The sequence below is a fragment of the Halichoeres trimaculatus genome, unplaced genomic scaffold (assembly GCF_033239565.1).
Source record: "Halichoeres trimaculatus isolate MK-OKI-2021-1 unplaced genomic scaffold, fHalTri1.1 fHalTri1_scaffold_1, whole genome shotgun sequence".
NCBI lineage: Eukaryota > Metazoa > Chordata > Actinopteri > Labriformes > Labridae > Halichoeres > Halichoeres trimaculatus.
In genome coordinates, this window is record NW_027437179.1 from 30,821,332 (window position 1) to 30,846,829 (window position 25,498).

Consider the following 25,498-nt stretch of genomic DNA (forward strand, 5'->3'; position numbering starts at 1 on the left):
ATATGTGTCATTCTTTGTTGAGTCTTGTTAGAGTCATGCCCTGCAAAGGCATAGTCTCTGAACATATCAAACAAGCTATAATGTAGAAGGCTGGACATGATACTGTATTTGAGCTTTACATATTATCCCGTATGTATGTACCTGTCAAAGAACATGCCCTTTCGCATTTTTAAATATCACTGGGAAAATGTACACAGCTGCTTTAAGAACACTTACAGTAAACATGTGGAGTGCAAACTCTCTGTCTGGAAAGGCAATTACAACATAAATGCAATTTAAACACCAAAGATTCAAACACCAATAAGTCCTGAGTGTTTGTGTGTTGGCTATATTTGTGTCTGTGACAGCACTGGTGCATGTGTTGGAATACTGATGTACCACCAAAAAAGTGTGTTGCTGATGATGAGTAAGAAATCCCTAGCAATAAAGATTAATATTTAGTAGCACCGAGAAAGTATTTCTCAACCTCTACAAGCATGTCTTTAGTCTTCTCTCGGCTCATTGTACAACCATCTCATCTGCACATTGGCCGTCAGAATCCAAGCAGTCTGTAACAAGGCAGGGGGTGGTATATATATGGTATGTGACTGGAATGCCTATTTGGAAAAAGTTCTGTACCAGTTTCATATCAGGCATACAGCTCCAGGACAACACCATGTACCAGGGCAGTGAGAGAACAATACAGCAAAGGAGGTTAATCAGGCACCTTTGGTTTTAAGGTTTTTAGGTGGGGATTCTTGAAATTTGAGACCCGTTTTGTCAGGACATTAGTCTCAACTTGAAAAGGAAACCCATAACACCATGCCAGTACTCCTTTTACATGGGTACCCAGTGGCAAGAGACTCTTGGCCAGTTCATAAAGCTACGCAGGTTAATGCAGTTAGTTTACATTTCAGAGTAACTAGTTCATACATTAATCCCAACTGCCTAACTCAGTCATCGTAACTTAGCATCCTTGTAAAGTACCTGGGGAATCCACCATGTTATAGGATTTTAGTGTTTTGAACCTAAAGTTGGTTAACCAAGGCAATGGGCTCCATACATATTCAGGTGGAATCTCAATTTTAACATTTAGAACTGGCCTATGGTCTGTACTTGATTGTTAGTATGACATAAAACACCAAATATTTTCTTCTAAGACAGTGTGTTTAGGTACTTATTCTCCCCAGCTAGTGAGGTAAGCATAGATGTCATATCCCCCACAGCCATGTTGGACAGGCCGGGGCCTGCAGCTAGGCTGACAGAAGTCTGTGGGGTAGTGAGGCGAGATGAGGCCTGGGAGGAAGACCCTGCTTGAACGGGATTGTTGACCGGGCTGAAAGAGGTGGAATCTGCATCATCAATGATGGAAGTGAAGTCTATGCGAGCATTGTCCAGGTCCAGATTTTCTAAGGCATTAGACATGGGGCCAGATTCAGGATAAGGAGGCATGGGGGCAGATTTTGTGCCACCTGTTGGGTCCAGGTTAGATGCCATACTGTGCTGCTGATTTTGGCAAGGTCCATTCTGAGGGTCCAAGTTTATCTGACCCGAGTAGTACATGTTGTTATTGTTTGGTGAGAACATTTCATTTTGTGGGTGATGTGGATGCTGAACTGGAGGAAGTCGAATCCCTCGCCGTGGGCTAGAAGTCGCCTGGACAGGACTGAGTTGGGGCGGGCTGCCAAGGTAAACGCTTCCAGCTTGTGACAGGCTGTTCTGCCGACTAAGAGGTTTCCGTCCCTGAGGAGGCCTTGGGACCACCATTTCCTGGCCATAACATGAGCCTTGGAGACTTGTCAGCTGCTGGTCTTTAGGGGTCACAGAACTGGGGCCTCTGGTGTGGGCTGAAGGGCTCATAACCAGATTCTGGTTGGGGTAGCTTTGATAGGGCTGACTGGGGTAGAGATTCTGGTTTTGGTGCTGTGGACTGTGCTGCATCATTGTAGACTGAGCACTCATATCCATGTTATCAGATATTGGAGGAGGTTTTATTCCACTTGGTGGCTGTTCTTGTTGCTGCTCCCACATCAGAGCTTGCTGGGATTGAACATAGTTCCGCACCATCATCTCCTTCACCTGCATCATTGGCGTTTCTGATCTCTGTCCATCTGCAAGTGCAGTACCGGCACAGCCCAAGCTTAAGCTCCCCCCACTGGTAAAGGATGCTGGGTTCCCTGGAAAATCACAGCTGGGATTGTTAGAGTTCGGCATCATAACCTGGCTTGTCTGTTGTGGGTAACCCTGAGTTTGCTGAAGAAGCATTCGCTGCTGTTGGAGCTTAGCATTTTGACAGGCATCCCCACCCCCCATCCCATGATGGAATTGTTGCTCTGGCTTTATGATGAGTTTGTGGGTTCCTCCGGGGGTGTTGTAGAGGCTTGTCTGATTGTTGTAGTGGGACTGTGTCTGTTGAGGTTGCAAGCTGGGATCTGGATACTGCATTCCTCGTTGGTTCTGGAGAGAATGGCTGGAAGTTTGAATTTGGTTTTGGTTGTCACTCCAAGGACCTCCAGTATCACCACCCTGGCCTAAGCTAGGATAATGAGGGCCCGATGGACTGAGCTGGCAGGTGCTCATGCTGTACTCTGCCTGTTGGAGAAGTGTATTTGACATGCCTTCTGAGTGAATTGACCTCGCTTGGCCAATTTGAGTTCCACCAGCTCTTGAAGTGACTTCTGCTCCCTGGTTCTGATAGTGAGCCTGCATGTAACCCTGGTCAGGACAAGTCAAAGAGTCATGGCTCGGAGACAACTGATTTAAAAGACGACCGCCACCTCCATCTCCTCCAAGAGACTGATGCTGTTGCTGGTATCCCATGAAATTCCTCTCTCCAGGGGGCATCATCATAGAACGATCCCTGGTATCAACAGGACTTAAGTGTGGCTCCATACCCATAGCCTCCATCATTACATTTTCCGTAATGCTTGGTGGACGTGGTGAATACATGTGACGGGAAAGGCTGGTGTCGGAGCCACGGTGCTGGAGCGCATTTCTGCGGCTCATCAAGGCCACATTGTTAAGACTGTTAAAGCGCTTTGGGAGGGCTTGTGGATCTGCCGCTGATCTGACAGGGTCACTGGCTCGCCTGCTGTTGTTTCCTGGAGCCTGGTGAGGGTAGATAACACCAGTACCATACTCCGTGTTGGCACTGTGCCTTCGCGGACCACCTTGTTGAAGGAAAGGGGGAAGAGGCTGCCCCTGATACTCGCTCAAAACACCTCCCCTTCTGCCTAATGTACCTGTCTGCTCCATATTGGGTAAAGGAGTGGGTGGTGGTCCACCGGTTGCTGCAGCATACTTGGCCTTTAGACTGTATTGCTGGGCAGGTGTTAAATTTGGAAGACCAGGCAATCCTCCTCCTGCAGGACATGGAGCTCCCCTGCGATTGGTCTCTGGAGAAAGGGGATCTCCCCCACTCTGCTCTGGACTGAGGAGGTGACAACCTCCCCCTGCTGTTCCTCCCATTTGTGAGACATCACTGGAGCGCCGGCTAGACAGATAAGGAGAAACCATGGAGGAGCGCCGGCTAACAGTATATGCCGAGCTTAGGCTGCTAGTGCCACTTCCTCTCCTGTCATTAGAAGTGCAGCCAATTGATTGGCCACCTCCTAGCTCATGACTGGAGAGTTCCATGACTCGTCGATTTGAGAGGAGTGGGGAAGGTGCACACATTCCAATATTTTCCCCTGGACCTGAAAATTAACATGCAGAGAAGATATGGCTTAGATAAGATTAATAAAAACTGATGAAATAGTCTCTCTTACAACATCCTTAAATATTTTTCAGTTGCTAGTCAGATATGTTTGTTATTACAGTAAAACTTGTTTTTTATCCCGAGAACATACTCAATACTCAATACTCATACTCAAGACTAAGCTCTGAGTATTTTGTAGCTGTTTTGAATTCAAGGACGTACCAGGAAGTGCAGGTAACTTGTTAGTGGCACATCGGGCTGGGGGGGTCGGCCTGCGAATTTGCTTCAACTTGTCTATCTTTAGGTTCTCGAGCCTCTTCAAAGCCTGCGCAGACATTCCCATTGTTCCAACACTTCCTGGCTCCCCTCCTCCCCCACCTGAAACTCCATCCTCTAGAGCAGTGAGATCCTCAAGACTACCTGCTGCATTCAGGTTCATCTCAACTCCACTGTCATTGTTGTTGGCGCTCCCCAGTGGAGAACGCTCACTACTGCAGGATGACTGACCTCCAGGGCTTGGCTGGGATTTCTGCAAAATGTACAATGAAGTGTTTACTTTGAATAACCAAGAACAGTCTTTTCATAAGAAATAATGCTCTGTCAATTTCCAAAAGTAGTAAAAAAAAAAAATAATGTATGGTTTCAGATTAAATTTACTTCTTAGGAAACCTTGCAGGCTATAGATAACATACACAACTAACCAAAGTAGACTCAGGAGCCAACAGTTTGCAGTCTTCCCTGCGTGTCTCTGATTTCTCCAGCAGCAGTTCAGATTCCTGGCCTCCAGAGGTCATTGCTGAGCCTGGAGGTCGGGGTCCTGTGTCTCCACGGTGCTTCTTGGTGATGTGGGCTTCGGGGCCATGCACTGTCTTCACATGTTTACGCAGAGAACTTGGGTCTGTGTACCGTTTAGTGCAGCCTGGGATCTTGCATACATAAGGTTTCTAAAAGGGACAAATATTAATTTGTAAATATGACCAAGATGTAGCAATGATGTTAATATTTCAAATACAGTAATCAGTTTATTTTATTCTTATTTCTTGAGACTTTTCATTAGTCTAAGCTACAGTACCTCATTGGAGTGAGTTCGGTTCTGGTGCTTGGCTCGGTCTGAGGCATTGGAGAAAGCTTTGTTGCAGCCCTCATGTTCACACACATAAGGCTTCTCTCCAGTGTGAGAGCGAAGATGGGTCTTCAAATTCTCCAAGCGAGAGTATGCCTTATTACAGCCTTCAAACTAAAACAAGTATAAACAAAGCAGGGTGTAACAAGGGTCAAGTTGAGGAAAGAGGAACTACTTCTAACAGACATCCTATAAATTATACTTTGAACAAATGGAAACGCCAGTACAGTCAAACAGTTACACAGTTCTCGCAGATTTGCAAATGTACATGACAGGAACAAAAAGATAAAATGACGGCAGCATAAACACTCACTGTGCACTTATGTGGCTTCTCTCCTGTGTGTCTACGCATGTGAACTACCAGCATGTACTGTGCTTTGAAAGGCCTCTGCTCTCGAGAGCACTCCTGCCAGTGACACACAAACTCCTTCTTTTCTCCATGGATGTGCTCATTGTTGATGTGCTGTTAGATAAACAGAGTGATAGAGACGGTTGGTAATCATTGAAGTTTTACACTTCTGTATCTTTTTCCTGCTCTTTCTACGGCTTACATGAACTAGCTGGTCTTGAGTGTCAAATTCCTTGTTGCAGCTCTCCCAGTGGCAGTTAGTTTCATAGATGGCTTCTTGCTCCTGCTTCCCATCTTCCTTGTCCAAGTCATCTCTGCCGTCCAGTAGACCCAAAAGAGGGTCCTGATGAAACATACAGATACAAACCATAAATTCATGGCTCACCAATGAAAAAGTGGGTTAAAAATAAAAGTGAATGTTTAACAGTGAAAACTACTTGTCAGAATAAGTTTCTACCACATTTACCTGAGTGCCAGTGGAAGAAGGACTTGCCACATCTCCCTCTGACCTCTCTTCCAGGCTCTTTACATTCATGCCATCCATGACTCCTCCCAGTCCTGGCTCCGTCTTGAGCTATAAAACAAGCACCAATTTATGTCAACACAGGTTTCAATCTCTTTTTGGTAAAACCGCATTAGTTTTCTTTTGTGAACTCAATTCCATTTCTCATAGCTTCCAAAAGCTGAGACTATACAAATACCAGATGCTAAAAACAATTCTGATTTCTTTGAGAAGCAAATAATGGAGCTATCTTACATGACCATGCTTGGGTGGAGCATGGAGCCGAGGATTGTGGGGAGGTAAGCGTGATGCTTGGCAGGGACCTGGTGTGTGTCCACCCAGAGGAGTCCCCCCACCTCCTCCATACATAGAGCCTTGTTGCCTGGACTGACAGTTAATATTGCTGGAATAGCCAAGAGAGGGGCTGTAGAATAACAGGAGGAGACTGTTAATGTTGAGTATAAGGCCTGAGACCTCTAGGATAGATACATGTAATGCAGCTTTAACATTTTACATGATGCTTTTTTTTTCATTTCCTACACAAAGGACAGAGAAATTTCTAACCTCATGGCGCTCACGGAGAGATGACCGTAAGAACTGGCACTGTTGGGGTTGCAACGAGAGTTGACGAAGGCCACCAGGGAGTTGGGTGATGTCCTAATTACCGTCTGCAGGTCAACACTGGCATCAGACAGGGGTGAGATGGAAAGCGCTCTCTTTTTACTTAGCTTCAGCATCGAACGAGGTGTTGAGAACCTGGAGCCTGCAGGGGACAGAGGGTGGCAAGAGTAGAAGGGGAAAGTTACAGTGACACACAGTCAGTGACACACTGTATTTTCAATACATTGTTTACATTTGAAGTGAAGCTTACCATCCACTGAACCCATCTGATCAGAGCCTGGCTGAATCTGGCAGAAGTTATGATGAGAGGACATCATGTTGCTCTGGTTGCAGTAGGGGGTGCTATTGCCACCTGTTGGACATCAATTTAAAGTGTTTACAATATATTGAGCTACAGCGTTTTAGTGCACCTGAAACGTATGTTAACAGGCCTGACTTTTGGTCATTGTGAAAAATTGGCAAAAAAAGTAAATAGTTCGAAAAATGGTCTTAGGAGGTTAAGTCGAGTTTACAAAAATCTTTGTAGTCTCTGTTTTTACTCTGCCTCTCAGGTATCTTTAAAACCAAATCAGTAGCAGCTGTGAGATTAAGGAGATGTAAAAGATACTCTGACTCACCCTCTGTGGGCGGCATGCCCCTGTGGCCCATCATACTGTGTGGCGGTGGGGCCTGAGGAGGCCTCATATACTGATCCATGCAATGGCCCATCCCCTGTCCTGGTCCTGATCCATGAGTCATACTGGGAGTCATGGGGTTATACATAGTGCGGCAGTCCTGAGGAGGGCCGTTGAGGAGAGGGGCACGGAGCGAGGACACATCACTGTAGGGAGACTGGTCTGATGGAACTAGGCTAGAAATATCAAACAAATACAGTCATAAATATTAGAAATGACAAAGAGATACAATGGAGGCATTCAAAATATTACAGAAATAATAATAAAATTTCCTTTTCCTCGTTGTTCTGTGAATCGTTCAAAATTAAATGAAACATTGAGTATAAAAAGAGTAGGTTAGCAGTAATGAATAAATAAGTTAACAATTGTTTAACCCTGGACATAAATACATGGATTATTTAGGTATGTGCCACTCATAAAAGTCAGAAGTTGTTTTTTCAAGGCAGGTTTACAGCTCAGCCTGAGAGGGGGGAAAACCAAAAACGATAAACCCTGTTTTCATATCTTGTAATGTCGCTGTCCCTCCACTAGATGGGGTAAAGTCCTCATCTCACGCTACACTGTGGAAACTTGCTCATCTGGGTTTTCCCCTTCCAAGCAAAAGAGAAGCTTCATTGGAACTTTCCAGCCTCCTCATGAATTTCAATGTTTCTCTGACCTTTCTCCAGTCTTACTGGTTAGTTCAAATCTGTTTCTGCCCTTCTTTTTTTTCTTTTTCCCCTTGTCCCTCCTGCTCCTCTCCAAAAGGGGCAGACTTCATCTACCCACCATCTCCTAAGTCGTCCTTTCAGTTCTTTAATTCTTTCACCACAACGTGTATTCCACACAGGAGCTTAATCTGCCCCCTCTAATCCACAGTGCTGGTTCCCCCCAAATCTACACCTCCCTCCCATTCTCACCCTTTTCCACCCTTCCCATTCATCCCTTCTGTTCCCCTCTCTTTCTCTCTCCAACCCCTCTGTCCTTTCTGTCACTTTCTATCTCCTCTTCCTCCACCTCCTTCTGCTCCTCTGCCTGTCTCTGTTCTGTCCAGCCACCTTTCTCTCCATCTCTCTCTGTTTCTCCCTCACTCTGGGTAACCTGAGCGGGGCGCGAGGCAGTCATGCAGAGCGCAGCGGGGCCTGGTCAGCCTGTAATTAGCAGCTGTCAGAGAGAGGCCGAGTCCACCCGCAACCTGGGTGGCATGAAAAAGGGAGGAGGGAGAGGGGGAGGAGTGAGGGGCTGAGCTAGCGCTGCGTTCGTAACAATTGCAGCGAGACCTGGGCTCCTGTAACCTCAGAATATTTGTGTTTTAAAATAGGAAGAGTTTACGAGGCTCTGAGAGGAGTGTCATCCCTGCTTTCTTGAGATAAACTGTTCTGTTTGTTGAGAAAACTGTCTCTTATGAGAACAGTGGCTTTAGCTGTGATAAATTCAATCATTCAGATAAATATTATGAAGATGTTTAAGAATATGCACAATACAACTTTTAAATTCATTGAAATAACAAAATTCATAAAAACTGGATGAACTGTGGTTTGTCGAGTGAAATCCCCATGTCAGGCCCCAAATTAAGGCATACTTTTTTGGGCACAATTTGGAGAAAAATCTTTTCAGATCTTTGTTTTTGTCAAAAGACTTTTAATCTCCAAACTTAAATATTAATTTTGGCCACAAATATCCAGCTCTAGATCAGTTTGGAAATAAAGTCTCATTAAACTTATTTCAAAACATTTACTTTTGCACAAGTAGAAAAATACTCTGTGTTTCGTCTGTGACATTTTAAAAGGAGTATTTCTGACAGGGTAAGGCTTGTTTTCCCTTCCTGCTTCATTCTATTTCACAGAGCATCCAGACATCAGAATGCAATCAGTCTTCTCATCTTACTTTAATACCACATATTGTACAGACCCCTCACTCATCAGTTGGAGACTAAAAATTCCCAGACTTGACAAGACATAGACTCCCCTCGCCCTCTGACGCTGTGCTTTACTATCTGGTACCAAGATGTTAGCAGCAGATCTTTTAAGTCCTGTATGTTGAGAAGCGAGCCCTTCATGGATCAGACCTAGCTGTCCAGAACTTCCCACAGATGCTCGATTGGATTGATATCTGGGAATTTTGGAGACTAGCACACGTTCCTCAAGGCCACCTTGTATTCGTCTCAAGCCTCAGTGAGCCTTGATCATTCATTTTCCCTGCTTGGACCACTTTAAGTGGGTACCAACCACTGCAAACTGGGAATCCCCCACAAGAGCTGCAGGTTTGAAGATGCTTTGTGAAAAGTCATCTAGCTTTTACAGTTTGGCTCTCTCTAAATTTGCTCACATCTTAACCCTCCTCTATCTATCCTGCTTCTAGCACATCAACTTTGAGCCAAAAATGTTAACTTGATGTTTTACATAACATGCTGACTTAACATTTTTTTGTGAGTGTATAAAACTAGTAGTTTAAACTGCAGCCATGCAGCAACAGTAACTGAGGACATAGTATACGCATGGTGCTGTCTTACCCTCTGGAGGGCTGGCTGGAGGAGGTCTCATAGTGATACAGCCCCTGGTGTGGCTGCATGTCCACTGGCATTGGAGCTCTGAGGCCTGCTGCTCCCCTTACACCCTGGACCTGACACAAAAAAAAGAAAAGAAAATGGGGACACTGTCAGGGTGAACAGAGGACAACTAAACAAACTCAACCAAATGAAACTAAAGTAAACCAGAAAGAAAAGGCAAATAGACAAAAACAATTGTGGTTGAGTGGGAAAAAAGAATATGTAGGATGTTAATAACAGACGAAACCTAACCAAGCTAAACTGTTTATGGGAAAAATAAGCTCTGTGAGAAACCTGAGTCATACTTATTTTACACAATGCTTGTACAAAACCATTACTTATGTAAGATTTTAAGAAAGATCACTTATAACAAATTTTAAAAAACTGTATCAGGTAATGTAGAGCAGTTTGAGATTTGTATTAAGCAGCTGATTCATGGGGTGCCTAAAAAAGACTCATTTAGTGGGACAACTGTATATTGTTTTTTTTTTCTATTCCAATAAACAGAAATAAAGGAATCAAATCCAAACTTTTCAAAAATACCACATTTACTGCTCTTAGAGTAGCATAAAAAAGAATTAATCAACAACACAAAAGATTTGAACTGCAGGCAGATGTATAGGTCAAAAATGTGATTTTGCAGAGCTTCTGAAGTGGTGGTTTAAGTTTTAAACTCTGTACCAAATGCATGACAGTTTATTTTACAGTTTAATTATTCCACAGTAACACATCTTAAAGTAAAATTTTCATCATAAATTCCAGTACATTAATATGTTTGCACAAAGTCAACAGTTATATTTGTCTAAAGGCTATGATAACCTGATTTTTGTAATTGCATGTATGTCTAAAAAGACAGGTTATGGAGAGGTCCTGATATGCTTTGACACACACTAGAGCTTAAACAAAAACCCTGTGACACAAACAGTCAGCTTGTCTCTAATCTCTCTTCTCTAAACAGAGTCCAGCACCTCAAACACCGATGACAGACACCAAAAACCGGCTGCACCTTCCCTTCCCGAAAAGTAGCAATCGACACAGAGGAGACACAGAGATGAGGAAAGTCTGAGTTTATCCTTAAAGCTTTAAAGACAACAGGTTGCTAGCCACACAAATAAAGGAGAATGAAAGTTGGAACAAAGCAGCCTTTTGTACAAAACTCATTTTGGGATAGTGTCTTTCAGTAAGAGCACATGAGGAAGGTAATTTTAGCTGAGAGGTCTTGGGAATGAGCACCTGCTCATTACATCCAACCACATCAGTGCAGGTACTAACAGTCAGGACTTACATGGTTACATGGATAATTAGGACTAAAAAATTACTGCACAAGCTGATGATACAGCAACCTCAACTGAAGATGAGCAAAGTATATGATATCATGTCTTATTAACTTACTGCTAATGTGCTTCCTTAATTTTGATTTCATCTCAAACCTCAATAATGTTTTTTGTCTTTTTTTTTTTTTACCAAACATGTTACACAGAAAGGTGTTTTTTTTTTATCTGTTTTCAGTGTGAGAGAAGAGGAGAGATAGAAACCAGAAACATGAAACATGATTTAGAAATGCATTCCCTGGTAAAAGTAGAATAATTTAAAGATGTACAACAAAACAATATAAATATTGATTTTAAGTTAAATAATCTGCATGCCAAAAGATTGTTAAACTCTTCACTGTACAATTTACATGAAATAAAAATATCACATTGTTGCCTTTTATGTGACAAGTGTTTAAACCCAGAGTGGTAACCCTCCTGTCCCCTGCAGATAAAAGCCCTGCGGTTTGAGTGTGACAGGTTGTCAGGACTGTTATGTAGTAGCACAAGTGTTAAAAGGGCAGCAGGGACCTATTTAAGCCCACAAGCCACCAGGGGGATTTGATACGCAAAGTTAGCGAGAAGCTAAATGATGTGGGCGGTCCAGAGGCTAATTGCACATATTCAGCGCCGGCTTCAGATGTGTGTATGATAATTAGCCGGAAGTGCTAAATAGAGATCAGCTGAGCGCCTCAGCTGTCCAAAACTAATAAATACCAAGAAGGGGGTCGCCAGACTGCCTGACACACACTCACATACACACACACTGACACACCTGTCAGTCTCACCAGGGGGCAGTTTAATAATCCAGTGGCCACCATGTCTACAGAGAATGTGTGTGTGTGAAAGCGTGAGTGTGACTGAATATACCAACACAGTTTGTACTGTGTAAGCCCAGAGGCAGGTGTGTATGAGACGGGAGTTTTGGAGACAAGTGTATTTGCAGTGTGTGTGTGTGTGTGTGTGTGTATGTGTAAATGAGCATGAGAGGGAGAGTGTTTGACATTGTAAATGGTTGTGGATCTCAGGGAATGACTGAATAATTTATAAGACCACCTGAGCGTATACAAGCTGGAAATTTTTGAAAATTTGTTGGCGAGTGTTTCTCTGGGGAGTGAGCCAGCGAGTGGGTGTTGAGGTTCTTTGCACACACACACTCCAAAGTGTGTTGTGTAATTAATTTATGTGGTACATAGCTAAGGCAGTGGATTTCTGTAAGTATGCGTAAATGTAGAATAAGTCAACAAAATTAATGTTGACTTAGTCCTGGCAACCTGGACTTATAGAATCCACATTCATTAAGTAAATTTACATAGCAAACATGCAACGAGACATCTCCATCCAATCCCAGTGTGAAAATCACATCTTTAGCACACCCCTTATCAAGTTTGTCTAAAAAAAGTTCAATGTTTTGTGAATGCTTTAAAATATGAGCATGTCTATTTCTGTATTACAATTGCATGTGTACATTTATATATGATTGTACATGGGCTCGGTGCTGACACAGGTGTCGTGGCATTGTACTATTTTAGGTCAATATTTTGTGAGAAACTCTCAGCAAGTTTGCTCCCTGGTGTAATTTTGTGGTGCTGGGTTTTAGAGGGATGGGGCAGAGGCATATTAAAAACCCCAAGGCCATAAATCAAATGGCTAACTAAACACGTCTTCTCCACTGCGGCACGGAGAGCTGGGCAGAAACCAAGAAGCTGAGGATGAGGACAGGATGTCCAGCCACTTTCAAAACCCAAAACCTCTTCATTTAAACAGTCCATATTCACCATCCTGCAACATCACCGGAACGCCACACCTAACAGCCGGACGTTTCTTCGTTTATTCCCTAAGCGACCTTCACAGTATCACCAGTCAAATAAAACTTAAAGTGACTGTTCTGTTTTTCTGGTTAGAAAAACTCAGAAGATCCTTTTTTTCTCCAAGTCCCAATCTGACAATTAACTCATATATTAAATATTTCTAGACCAGTCTGAATAGGCCTCACCGTAGTTTTGAGAGTTAAATTTCCATTCTGGCTCACCTACTTACCCACCAAACCAACACCGCTTACCCCCTGTACATAAAAAATGGTTTTGTATCTCTAATGGACTATTACTCAAATACAGCCAGGAACCTGACCACTGCTCTGGAAAGTCACCATTCAGCTCCAGTTGACACTAATTACATCAGCAGATCTAACATTTTCTTCCTCTTACATATCAAATTTTGGATTCAAGCAATAAAATGCTCCATTACTTCACTCAACACACTCAGCAGTTTTTCTGCTACAGCCTTACTGGGTCCCATATAACCGGTGCCTTCCTGTGGCTTGTGTCAGCACGTGTAGACTCATTACTCACTATTTTACATAATGTTTTGGCAAAAAAGTAGCCATTTGTTAAGCCCAGGCATCTGTATGACTGAAGGAAAGTCTTTTTTTAGAATTTTAAAACCAAAAATAAAAGGGCGTGGTTTTCCCAAGAATAAATGCATATTTCGTCACATTGCTAAATTACTAGTTCTATCAAAGCAATCTGCAGTTTTCGAATCTGTTATAATTTCATTAATAGTCCCACTAACTTTCTTGTTTTATTTTTAGACTACTTTGCTTTGAATATGTTTATTTAAAGGATGGTAGAGTACAGGGAACGGGGAGGAGAGGGTCAAAACTGACATCAGTCCCAAGGCCCAAGGGATCAAACTCAAGCTGCCCCCAGTGAGGATTTTAGCCTCTGTAAATAGCAAACAAGATTTTACTCTAGCGCCAAACTAATGAACCAATACTAAAATCTTTACCAGAGATTTTTTTCTGTGTGCTGTTGGCACTTTTGTTGAAGTCAAAGTACAGAAAATTTGACGTATATGACAAACTTTAAGCTGCACCCCACACACTGGTGAGACTAATGTATTATTATTAAATGTGGAGAGAGGAATTTTATTGTGTTGTTGTATATCACCCAGAAGATGGTGCTCAAAGAAGCAAGCAGTTGCTTTTCTCCCAAAACATGTTGGACCCATTGTGAGACAGACTAGTCTGGTTCACTGTTTTTTAAACATATTTTTAAGGAAAACAGTGCTTTACTGTTTAGAAAACAGATCTCATGCCGTGCTGGTTCAACTGAAAAAAGACTTTGGATTTGAGAAAACAATTACCAGCAGGTTCAGTCACCACATCTGTTCCAAAGCTAATGCCTGCGTGAGCTAAAGCTAATGCATAGTTTGCCCGTACCTTCCAGGTATCAACACTACCTCCAGCTAGGAGAATAGTGAAAACAGATGGTACCAGAAAGAGTTTTACAGCATGTTGTGGACTTGATTGAAAGCAGTGTAACAAAAATGAGGATTTTCTTCCACTCTGGGACATCCCCGAAAAGTGGCTGCATTGATTTAAATGGTGGTACTTATATATTCCATATTGTACCACACTTCTTCGGACTCAACAAAAAAAGGGAAAATAAAATAAATCATGGATTCAGGAGAAGGCTGTTCCAATAAATGTAATCAGCTCCCTTTAAATAACATGAGCGGCTGTGACGTTTCCTTTACTATAAGGACACTGTAGTAGCCAACTTGCTTGGCTTCAATTGCAGCCATTTTCCTAATGGTCATTCAGTTTGCGATTATCCCTCAAGCTGAAGGTCTCAGGTGATAGTTTGTATTCGTGGTCTACAAAAAGGAACATTGTTCAGCCTTTTATCGTTAGGTCATTTGTGACATTCCCATAAAGCATCACTCCTCCAGCCTCTGAGCTCCCAAGAGGACAGATATTTCCACAGGTCACTGGCTGTGTCAGACAAAGGGCCTGATTCGGGCCCTGCTCCACTCCGCTTCTAAGCTCCTCCACCTCATGGGTGTAACACTAAACTGGGGCTCACACACACATCCCTGAGCTCCCTCCCCTGCCAATATAGACGGAGGCATTTAATGACAGCCCCTCTCCTCTTAACCTCGTTTCTCCTCTGCTCTCTGATGGGAACGTCAGTGTTTGCTCTCTTTTGCTGGATAATCTATTACAAAGACGACATAAAACAGCCCAAATAAAACCTAACACAACTCAGGAGCATGTGCTGCCGTGTAAACACCCTTTATCCCCCACCCTGGCTCTCGTTCCTTTCTGCCCCTCGCTCATCCTGCCTTTTCCTTTGCTCTAAATCTCTATCACAGGCTGTCTCTTACTCTTTCTCTCTGCGTCTTCTCCCCCACTGCCTCCACCCTCTCCCTTATTCCCTCTCTCCCGGCTCATTCCTGCTCTTGCGACCTCTCCCTCGCCCCTCCCCCTCCTGGCGGAGCTGCAGTCGAGGTGGGTGTTCTCTGGCTGTTATGACTTGAGAGACGATAATGGCAGCTATAATGTAGCCAGCCGTTCCTGATGTGGCTGGGCTTGTGGGGGATTCTGTTGTGTTAGGGCTGGAGACCGAGCAAGCTGGGGAGGGCGGGGGGAGCAAAGGCGGGGCCCCGGGCCCTCAGCCAACCACAGTCCAGATTCTGCCTCGTTTTTGTTTTTCATTTTTTTCCCCTTCTCTTGCTCTCCCTCCTAACCCACCAACTTTTTTCTAGCCCTGTTGTTTTCCTTCAGTGGTAAACTTTGTTTTTAAATTCTGGCTTTGTTTTTGTAACCCCTCCACCCAACACAGACTCTACTCCCTCCATGTTTTCTGCCCCCACCCACCGTCCCCTGTGTTTTTTACCCCTTTTACCCAGACTCAGAGAATTCCTCACAGCTGCTGTAATGTGATGGGGGCCGATGGTGTGACCAACGAAAGGCCACAGGGCTGGAGACATCACTGTAACGTACAATAAGCCCTACTCACTGACCTGCTGCAGGGAAGATTAATGTCATATCTACTTGAACAGTTACTTTGAGTTTTATTTAACCGGCTTTAACTCGTTTTAAGCCCCAAATGACATTTCAAAGGTGGTGAACCAAAGTTAGTGAAGCGGGTATTACAGGGACTTAATAAAATACATCTTTATGTAGAGCTAAAGTGATGATGCTTCATAGTGCTTAATTGATAACTCCAAGAAAAATCAACCATTACTATATGCTTTTTATAGCCTGGCATCCAAACCTTGGATGTTTCTTTTTTACTTTTTACAATGACAAATATTGCTACTACTCAACTTCAAGGCTTATTTTCATTATCATACTGATGAAGATCAATTAAATACATATGGGCAAGATGGAAAGTCTGGGATTCCACCCAAAACATTGGAAGAAATTTCAATTTAGAGTCAAAAAAACAGACAGGTGCATGGGAAAAAGGCAACTGCTCAGAAAAAGTTTTGAATTCTGGCAAGCTGTCCGCATTGAATTTGTAAAAATGTGATGATTTAACTTTTTCATTCAAATATTCCTGATGCAAGTTGTGCGTATCTATTGATTTAGTTCTCATAGCATGCAGTAATTATAATAATCAGAATAAATTGTATTTATATAGGACTTTTCAAAGCAGAGTAATAAATGGCTTTACAAAATAAAAATGACCAATTAACGGAAAAGAGAAATGTGAGGAGAACAAGAATAAAAAACAAGATCGACAGATGAGAATAAAAAAAATGTATATCAAAGGCAAAATTATTAAATTTTATTTTTTATTTCCTTTCAGAAATTGATTACTATTTATTATTTTTATTTATTTATTTTTAATTTATTTATTCTTTTTTTCTTTTGCGATGAGAGGGGTAGGTGTTAATAAACTTTGCTTCAACTTACACCCTTTCAGTTTTTCTTAGAAATTCCAAAATTTTACTCTGAACCGTAAATTGTTTCAAGTGTTACAAGGGAACCGAAATAAATTTCTTTTATTCTTTCATTCATTACATAGGACATTTGACGGGTTTGCTTGTACAGTTTTAAGTGTTCTGAACAAAGTGCAGCAGTAAAGTGGGTGGTAACATGGAATTTATCCAGCTCACAGTTTTACTGACATATTAGTTTGTTCAAATGTTTGACAGCCTCACAGTTCAGTTTGAAGCCTTTTGAAACATCTTCTCATGCCGTTGCTACACCTTTGTGGCTGACACCATCATGAGTACTGCACTTGTACATCAAAGCGTTTGTGTCACTCTGCAATATTCAATCTAAATACTAACAGTGTTAGTTCTGTGTCAGTCTTATCACTTATTTTCAATACTGCTATGTTTGCTGCTTGTTAGTGATCAGGAAACTATCATAACAATGACTCTGTGACTGTACTGCAATTACTACATAGAAAAAAAAAGAGATGTCAGAGGAAGTGGAATTTATAGCTACTATACAGTCACACCTGCAGTGTTGTAAACACAGGAAATACAGTGTTACCAAGCTGACCAATCACAGCACATTTCAACACGTGGTTATAATTTTTAAAAGGTGCATGTCAGGCTTCTGCATATACATCAGACTTCAAGCGTCACCACCACAGCTCAGACTTTTCGCCCCCCTGATTCACACCCCATGTATTCCTGTACTGTAAACTGTGGTGCTGAGGAAGCTGTGGTGGTGCTGATGTCTCACTGCTGGGGTTCTCACCTTGTCAAAATGGCAGAATGAAACGTTGATCCCTTGTTGCTACACAGCCAGAGTGACTGATGACAGACATCCGAGCACCGGAGGGCTCGAGCGCTGCGGCTTAAAACGACTACAAACAGGAGACGCCAGAGCTGAGCTAAATCAAGAACAGTGGAGGAGTTTGAAGCCTTGTTCTTATTCTTCAGAATGGAAAGGGGATAAAATAGCAAAATAGTCTGATTTTGATGATAGGGAAGCGTAATTTACTCAATCTGTTTGTACAGCAACACAGTACCTTCAGTGCACAGTCATGATTACTGTTTTACCACTTGTGTAACTATTGGCTTGATCAGTCAGCGTCTTGATAGCGTTTGTTTTAGGATTAGGAGTGGTTCACCTCTCCTTGTTTTCATTTGCCTGCACAAGCACGGTTTGCATTCTGGCCACTGAGCAGGTCCTGGAAAGCAGTTTTGAGGGATTTCAACCAACAACTCTGACTTGGTGTTACCAACATATCTGAGAGGGTTTCCTTCCTCCTGAGCCCCTTGCTGCCTCACCTAGCTGTTCTCCTACCCCTCCACAATCCCACTTCTCTCTTCTCTGTCCTCTCCCTGGGCCACCCACCCGCCATCCTGCACATACCTGTGGTTTCCTGCTCCCCACTCCTCTCCTCTCTACCTCTTTTCCTCCCCCTCACACACCTCTTTCTCTTCCCTAACAAGTTACACCAATCACTTGTCTTGTCCTCCCCTCTTCTTCTTCTTCTGCTACTTCTACATGTATCAGGTAGGTAATGCCCCAAACCACAAATATTTCTTTGAACTCCTTCTAAGGCGTGGAAGTGGAGGAAAACAGAGGGAGTGAAAAAAAGAAGGAGAGAAGGATGGATGGATAAAGCAGATGAGGAGAGGTTGATTCACACAGCTGGCTTCCAGCTGTAGACTGAGGCAGAAATGCTCCATCTATAAACAACTCGGAGCCCAGCCCCCATTTTAAAGAAAAAAAAGAGGAGCTTTGTCATTGTAAATTAAGCTAAGAACTCCTCTTCACCTTTACCAGCACCCCTTTAATGTCACTTTTGTTGCTCTTTTCCTCCTATCCTCTTAGCAGAGCTGTGTCATTTTCCTCCTGGTTTTTGTCCGCCCCACTCTTCACTGCTTGTCTACACTGTTAGGAAGGCAATAAAAGTATAAAATCAAGGCCTTGTAAATCCACTCCAGTCAATCAGCAGCAAAGGAAAATGTCCTCTTCAGAAACTCACAGGAGATGGCTGCCACACAAGGGAACAAGAACCAGATAATAATCTGTTGGGTTTATAGAAAGACCGCAGTGATTATAAGAAAAATAATAATCCTAACAGTCTTGGGTGGGCATACGATATTTATAGCCGGCCTGCTGCTACTTATATTCCTGAGCTGTATAACACAGCTGGAAGTGAGGGAGGAGAGGTGGAAAACTTGTGAAGAAAAAGACACAGAGGAGAGGGAGAGACAGGGGCTCCAGGGGATGGAGGGGGAGAAAGAGAAAGAGTGTGTGGGGGCAGACTCTAAACGCATGTGTTTGGCTTTGAGCGAGACAGACAAAGAAAGAGACATAGACAGAGCGAACGCTACATGAGGCTGTGTTTTTTTTATGTGTTTGTGTGTGTTTGTATTCGGTGTGTGGGAGAAACCGCTGCACAGTCCCTCCAAACGAGGACAGATGAGGCCTGCAGGCCACCAGACGATCACAGTGACCACAGCTTGGAGAGGCTCTCGCAGAAGGGAAACAAGGAGAAATACGACACAGAGAGCCAAACCGTAGAATCAACTGAAGCAGAATAAATCAGAGAACAGTTGACAGGAATTTGTTGGCTGTTAATTTTTCATTTGTGCACTATTGTTTCAGAGTGTGGGGGGTCTTTGAGATCAGAGAACAAAATATGGATGGAGAGGAGAAGTTGTACTAGAGGGTTTGATTCAAGGAGCATGAGAAAACAGAGACACTGTAAATGCTGTGATTGGCAGGTATATGTTGTTTTTATGGGATATTCTAACTTATTCTCATAATAACTTAATTTAATATTTCTTTTAATTATTTTCTAAAGTTACTGCGTACAAATGCAAATTAAAGGTTGGCAATTTAGTAGGGCTAGGTGATATGCTATTCTGGCGATTTGATTCTTTGACGATTTTTGGGGGGCTTATTCGATTTGAATTGCGATTCTTAGATATTTGTGATTTTTAGTTTGCTTTTCTAACACCAGACCATGTGAAAAAGTTAAGTGATGATGATAGTGTCATATTGTCCCATTAAAATGGGAGTCAGTGAGAAACATTTCACCCTCTGCGGGAGAAAAGTGGTAACTTTTTTCCAATCTTGTGTATAACCACAGACTGAAAGAATTATAATTTGAAAAAAAAAAATTATACTTACTCCCACCCCTGTAATTTAGTGTCTGTGGATCTGTGGGATTCTGGTTTAGTTTAGTCAGTAGGGCAGGTATCCCTCATACAGAGGGTTGATACATCAGTCATTGGTTACACTATCAGTCCCAACCTCCTCCTTCTCCTCCATGAGGCAAAAGGCTTGAATACAATCATCTAGCCCAATAGTTCAGTACAGTATACCCTCAATCCAATTCAATTAATGTTAGGTTTGATCCATTCTTACTATATTGTGTGAAAAAACAGTTGTATTTTCAGAGAAAACAGCATCAAGGGCCATAATGTGTCGTCAGAACATTTCAAAAATACCAGTACCAAGCCTCCTGTCATGTATCTGTGTATGTTAAACATAGCTGGACATCAGCTGTAGTTTCATTTATTAAACAGAAACTTGGATTCCAATTTAGCAACATGTGTAGCTCAGAAAAACACGAGAAGACAATAAAAAATTAAGGACTATTTGTAAACACAGCTAAACATGAGACTACAGAGTCTTTGGGTCAATAATGTGCCTAATGTTAGCAGAGCTAGCACCACCAGACCTAAGTCCACTGTTAACGTTTCTGTCTAAATATCTGTGTTGGTCAAGCAAATGTATGCTAATTCAATCAAATACAGTGTGTATATACATCATTATCTTCATTTTCAAGATCAACGTACTGCTAAACTGTTCAATCAGTCATCTGTGCTTAATTAAATGCAGGTAGTAAAGCATTATGGCATTATGGCAGTAGAGATCAACTGAAGCTACAGGTACATCTAGTGGAGGATGGCCTAGATACAACATAAGACTTACAGTAATTTAAATATTGATACAATTTGCAAGTCCATGCTAACTATTTGTTGATTATGCAAATAATGTCCCCCTCCCTCTGGACACAATAGATCAAGAGTCAATTAATTTATTATGGTGCACATCACAAATTGTTACTAAAAAAGCTAGAAATTGTTTATGTACACAAGCCAAAGTATTTGTGTGAGCAGCAAAGACAAAACTTTTCAACTCAAAGACTAACTGCAAACATAGCAAGATCTGACAGAAAACTAAAAGCAAACTCTTCTTGTCGGATAGTTTTGAATATTTATGCTCCCAAAATTTTAAGTGATGATTGATGTTAAAAGCCAGATTGGCTTAGAGGAATAGTAGGCAAAACACCAACACAGGAGGAGGAAAGCTTTCATTAAAAGCCTTAAATCATTGGTGGTGGTACAACCCACCGTTGAAGATGCTAACGTCAAAATTACAGGGCCCGTTAGGCTGTTTTAAAGATGGCGGATGTTGTGCTAATGTGTTGTTGTTTTGATGAAAAATGCAAACAGAACAGTATTCAGGGAACTAAAGAATCTTCTGGGAGACTGTGACAATGTCAAATTTAGATTAAGGAAACACATTTTTTTATGTTTATCGCTGTTTATGTGGAGTATGCATGCGCTCTATTGAACTTGTTGGATAGAGGGGCAGTCCCTGCGTGATGGCGTTCTGCATCTGCCTCGTTTTCATGGTGCACTTAGTTCAGTGGCTCATTTTTGGCAGTCGTGCATGCAGCTAACCCTACAGCTGGACGTGCATACCACAGGCAAAATGGCCATTCCACAATGATAATGGCTGGACGTTCAAAGCTACCATTTGCCATCAAATAATCGAGGAAAGTTGCACTAGAGAGCAGATCTAAAATTAGAAATGCATTTGGACCTTAAAAATGTAAGTTGAGGTATTAATCAGAAACAAATTATGATGTTTTTTTTTTTTGCTGAGATTTCTCTTTAAAAACTCCTTGCATTTGTCCCAGCAGCTGAAGACGTGTTAAGACTGGTCTCCTCTATTAACTGTTGTATGACTTAAGGTGCGCGCCGGTGTGTGTTCGTGTGTAACCCTTGATAAGGGTCAATGAAGTATACAGAGTTTTATCATCACTCATCCTTTCCCTTGCCTTGCCTCCTCTCCTTCTTCACGTCCTTTTCTCCACCTTGCACCCTTGAAGTGTCAAAGAAAAATGTGTTTTCTGTCTTCCACTTTCATTTTCATGCCTGTCTTTTGTGTCTGTTTGGAAAAAGAATTTGCTAAAATCTTGCAAAACAACATGTGCAGGGGAATGTGCTGGGATTTGTCTCGGTTCAGTGGGAATTTGCAGCAAACTATAAATCACATGAGAACTGTTGACGGCTGCGATCCGATGACACATTTGTTGATGCAAAACAGTAGTGCTGAAAACGAATATTCTTTTTCATTCTGCCTGCCGTTTACTTGAACAAACCTCATCAACACAGAGGACAAATTACAGAGCATCAATTTGGACCGTACACTCAGAGAGGCGAATGTGCTCGCCTCCTGTGTGGTCCTCTTCTGAGCTTCTGACTTCATAACTAATATATCACAGGCGTTAAGTTTAATACCCAGATGTTGGTAAGGGCAAGGCATCCAGGCCTGTGTTGGCTTTTAATTGGCTGGGATCCCTGAGCTGATGTTTGGGGCTTAGCATGTGACTCGGAGACACACACCCGGGCAAAATCACCTTCACAAACACACACAGAATTGCATACACACACTTTCCCTGAACAAATGAAAGGCTTGGCTGGGTTCTCAAAGGGCGGCAGGCTCACATGCTGTCAGGAAGAGACGAGTCATGGCTGTCCAGAGGAGAGTACAAACCAAACAAATGCAGACAACCCACACACTCACACAGACACACACACATATACGGACTCTCTGCTCGCTCAAAGCTACATCTTTTAGATCCCAGGACTTTCTGACGCCGTGCGGATGACTGATGCACAAAGCAGCAGCCATGAGAACTGCCAAGCAGAGTAATAACTTCAGATAAAAAGTCACACACATTAAAAAAAGAAAATTAAAAGCATGGAGAGAGGTGGTAGGAGGAAAATGAGGATTTTGGGAGCAGCCACTGAAAAACAAGGTCTCGAAAAACATTGATTACAGCACAAGCTTGGTTGTCGATGAATGTGGGACAGAGGGAGAGAAAGACAGAGAGAATGTGTGTGTGTGTGTGTGTGTGTGTGTGTGTGTGTGTGTGTGTGTGTGTGTGTGTGTGTGTGTGTGTGTGTGTGTGTGTGTCTTAGGTTACCACCAGAGCTGTAATTAAGGGGCATTAACATAACTAAAAGGCAACAAATCAGCTAATCAGCTGGTTGTGAATTGAAGGGAGAGCTTAACACACACACACACACACACACACACACACACACACACACACACACACACACACACACACAATCTTCACATACTCAGATTTAAATCTTCATCGACATTTTAACTGCCACATTTTGAGGTTTTTCACTCCAACAGATGCACAAACTCAAAATTGGAAAAACATGAGGAATTTCAGCTCTTTCAACTGTTGCTCATTAAAATTGATTGTGAAATGAGTTCTTAAGTTGAAAACACATTTTGCAGGATGTTCCAATTTGTAGCCGCTGCAGACCCCACAAACACAAAGAAATTCATCTCGTCTTGTTTCTCATTTAAGTGCAATCACAACACAATCCAATGCTGACCTCTGAGGAGTCACTCCACGTCTCTTGAGACGTTTTTTTTAAGAGCTACTTGTTGTTAGTACACAAGTCCTTCATCACTTGTTGTGTGCACACTACTTAACATTCATGACAAACAAAAGCAAGGAGAGCAGAATCTGTTCTGAATGAACAGCCTGGAGGTGAGCAGTCCTCGCTTGAGTGTGTTTGTTTGTCAGATCATTCAACATTGAGCAATATCGGCCAGGGAAAAATGATTACCTCAGGACTGCGAAAACAATGAAAAAAACAAGCAAAACATGCAATCTCAGAGTCCCAGAACTGTAACTCTTTATCTTTAGTTCTATAATCTGACAGAAAACCTCATATGGAAGTCCAAGCATCACTCTGCACACACTATCAATAATATTAAGTGATTAAATTCAAGGCCTCTCTTTGTTAAGAGCTGTGCCTCCCGTCCAAAAATTAAGGGAGAAGTTTTGCAATCACAGGAGTTGTCCTCTACATGAGCATGTAAACACTGATCCTATCTCATGCATGAGGAAGGGGCTCCTTTCACTGCGTCTCAGCCTCAAATTCCGCCTGTGTCTCCATGCAGTGCTCGGTGATGCGCAGGGAAGTCGTGCACACACACATAAAACAATCGCCCAGATAAACACTCACTCTTACTAATACACAAACAAGCATATAAAAACACAAAACACTAATTATTTCCAAATTGAGTGCAACACTGTAAAGAGATATACACCCTTACGTAAGACCAGATATTCACAAATACAAACTTGTGCAAACACTCATGCAGTGGATCGAGAGGGTGGTGTCTCATGGCCCTGATGACCCCAGGACCTGATGTGACAAACACAATAAGAAGGGCATATTTTTCGTCAGCAGCATCTGAATAGCTCTCTGAATGTCTGCTAACACAGCCTGAACACCTCTACAAACACACACTTTATGTCTATCCTCTTCTTTCACTACAAACAACCTCTAGAAGTTTCCCTCTGCCCTTTCAAAGTCAAAACAAGGGCTTGAAAAGGCTAGTGCCACAAAAGAAAATGTGATGATAGACGTGAAAGTAATCTCAATATGTGACATAAAATTTTTTAAAATTTGTGGAACTGGTGCTGAACAGCCAGCTGTATGAAAACAAGTGGTAACATCGTTAATATCACCTAAGAGCAGCTTACTGAAAGGTCTCACATTAAAACAGTTTCTGTATTGTTGAAAAAAAAATTAAATTTCTGATCAGAATTCTTAAACAATAAATACTTCAACTGCTAAAGGATGGCACCAGGTTAGCTAATTTCAAACCCAGATTTCTCAATGGACAACATTTTGAGCCCTCACATGACAGCTCTACAGACATGCAGCTGTCCTGACACTTCCAATAGCAATTTTCCAGAAATGGAGAGAATGACGGAGTGAGAGAAATGGGTCCAAAGGCAGGAAACAAACATCAGTGTGTAAGCAATGTCTAATCCAATTGTAATGATGTATCACAGATTTCCCAGTGGACGGTGTTTTGAGCCATCATATGACCGACACTAGAGTCATGCAACTGTCCTGGCAAGGAAATCTTTTTCAAAAGATAAAAATGACAAAAACGTATGTTTTTCCACATTTTTAAATATTATTTTTAAACATTTAGTGCAAAAATTCAGCAAAAATAGAAAATGTGGTAGTTTTAAACTAACATTGTCTCACTTGGGGCCCAGATTTGGCCTTGTGGTTTTCCCTAGGTTACCCCCCATGAGACTAGCCCTCAAACATGTGACCCAGGACCCAGGATGTGTCCCCACTCTTTCCCTGTTTCCTGCTCAATCCACTGTCTGGTTCTCTATGACCAAAGCCATAAAAAGTCTAAAAAATAACTTAAAAAAGAGTGTACCTATTTGAGAGACCATCAACAGTTTGAATCTGACATCCATTTAACCTCATCCCCCTATAATGCAGTAGGGCTGGGACAATATGCTATTCTCACGATTCAATTCTGTTACGATTTTTGGAGTGCTGGTTCAATGTAAACTGCAATTCTTTGATATTTATGATTTTTGCGATTTTTTAGTTTTCTTTCTTAACACGGGACCATATGAAAAAGTCGAATGATGATAACGTCTACAGACCATATAAGGAGCTATACTTTTCCATAAAATGCACATCACACAAGTCAGAGAGAAACATTTCACCCTCTGCTGGAGAAAAGTAACTTTTTTCCACTCCAATTTATCAACAAAGACTGAAATGAAGAATTTGAATTTGAAAAAAAAACAACAACCTGATTTTGAAATTGCCAAACAAAAGATCCTGATACATCAATTTT

General features: G+C 42.1%; 1 protein-coding gene across 1 annotated transcript in view; it reads right to left on the reverse strand.

Moving 5' to 3' along the window:
• Positions 1-586: 586 nt before the first annotated feature.
• The window catches only part of gli1 (GLI family zinc finger 1), a 53,464-nt gene continuing 28,552 nt past the window's right edge, over positions 587-25,498 (reverse strand). The window contains exons 2-13 of the mRNA XM_074673697.1: positions 9,437-9,546; positions 6,889-7,121; positions 6,522-6,623; positions 6,215-6,413; positions 5,906-6,074; positions 5,615-5,722; positions 5,351-5,491; positions 5,113-5,262; positions 4,749-4,913; positions 4,378-4,620; positions 3,899-4,205; positions 587-3,674 (exon numbers count right to left, since the gene is read on the reverse strand). Coding sequence (XP_074529798.1) covers positions 1,135-3,674; positions 3,899-4,205; positions 4,378-4,620; positions 4,749-4,913; positions 5,113-5,262; positions 5,351-5,491; positions 5,615-5,722; positions 5,906-6,074; positions 6,215-6,413; positions 6,522-6,623; positions 6,889-7,121; positions 9,437-9,507 — 4,428 coding nt within the window. The 5' untranslated portion in view covers positions 9,508-9,546 and the 3' untranslated portion in view covers positions 587-1,134. The remainder of the gene's footprint in view (positions 3,675-3,898; positions 4,206-4,377; positions 4,621-4,748; positions 4,914-5,112; positions 5,263-5,350; positions 5,492-5,614; positions 5,723-5,905; positions 6,075-6,214; positions 6,414-6,521; positions 6,624-6,888; positions 7,122-9,436; positions 9,547-25,498) is intronic.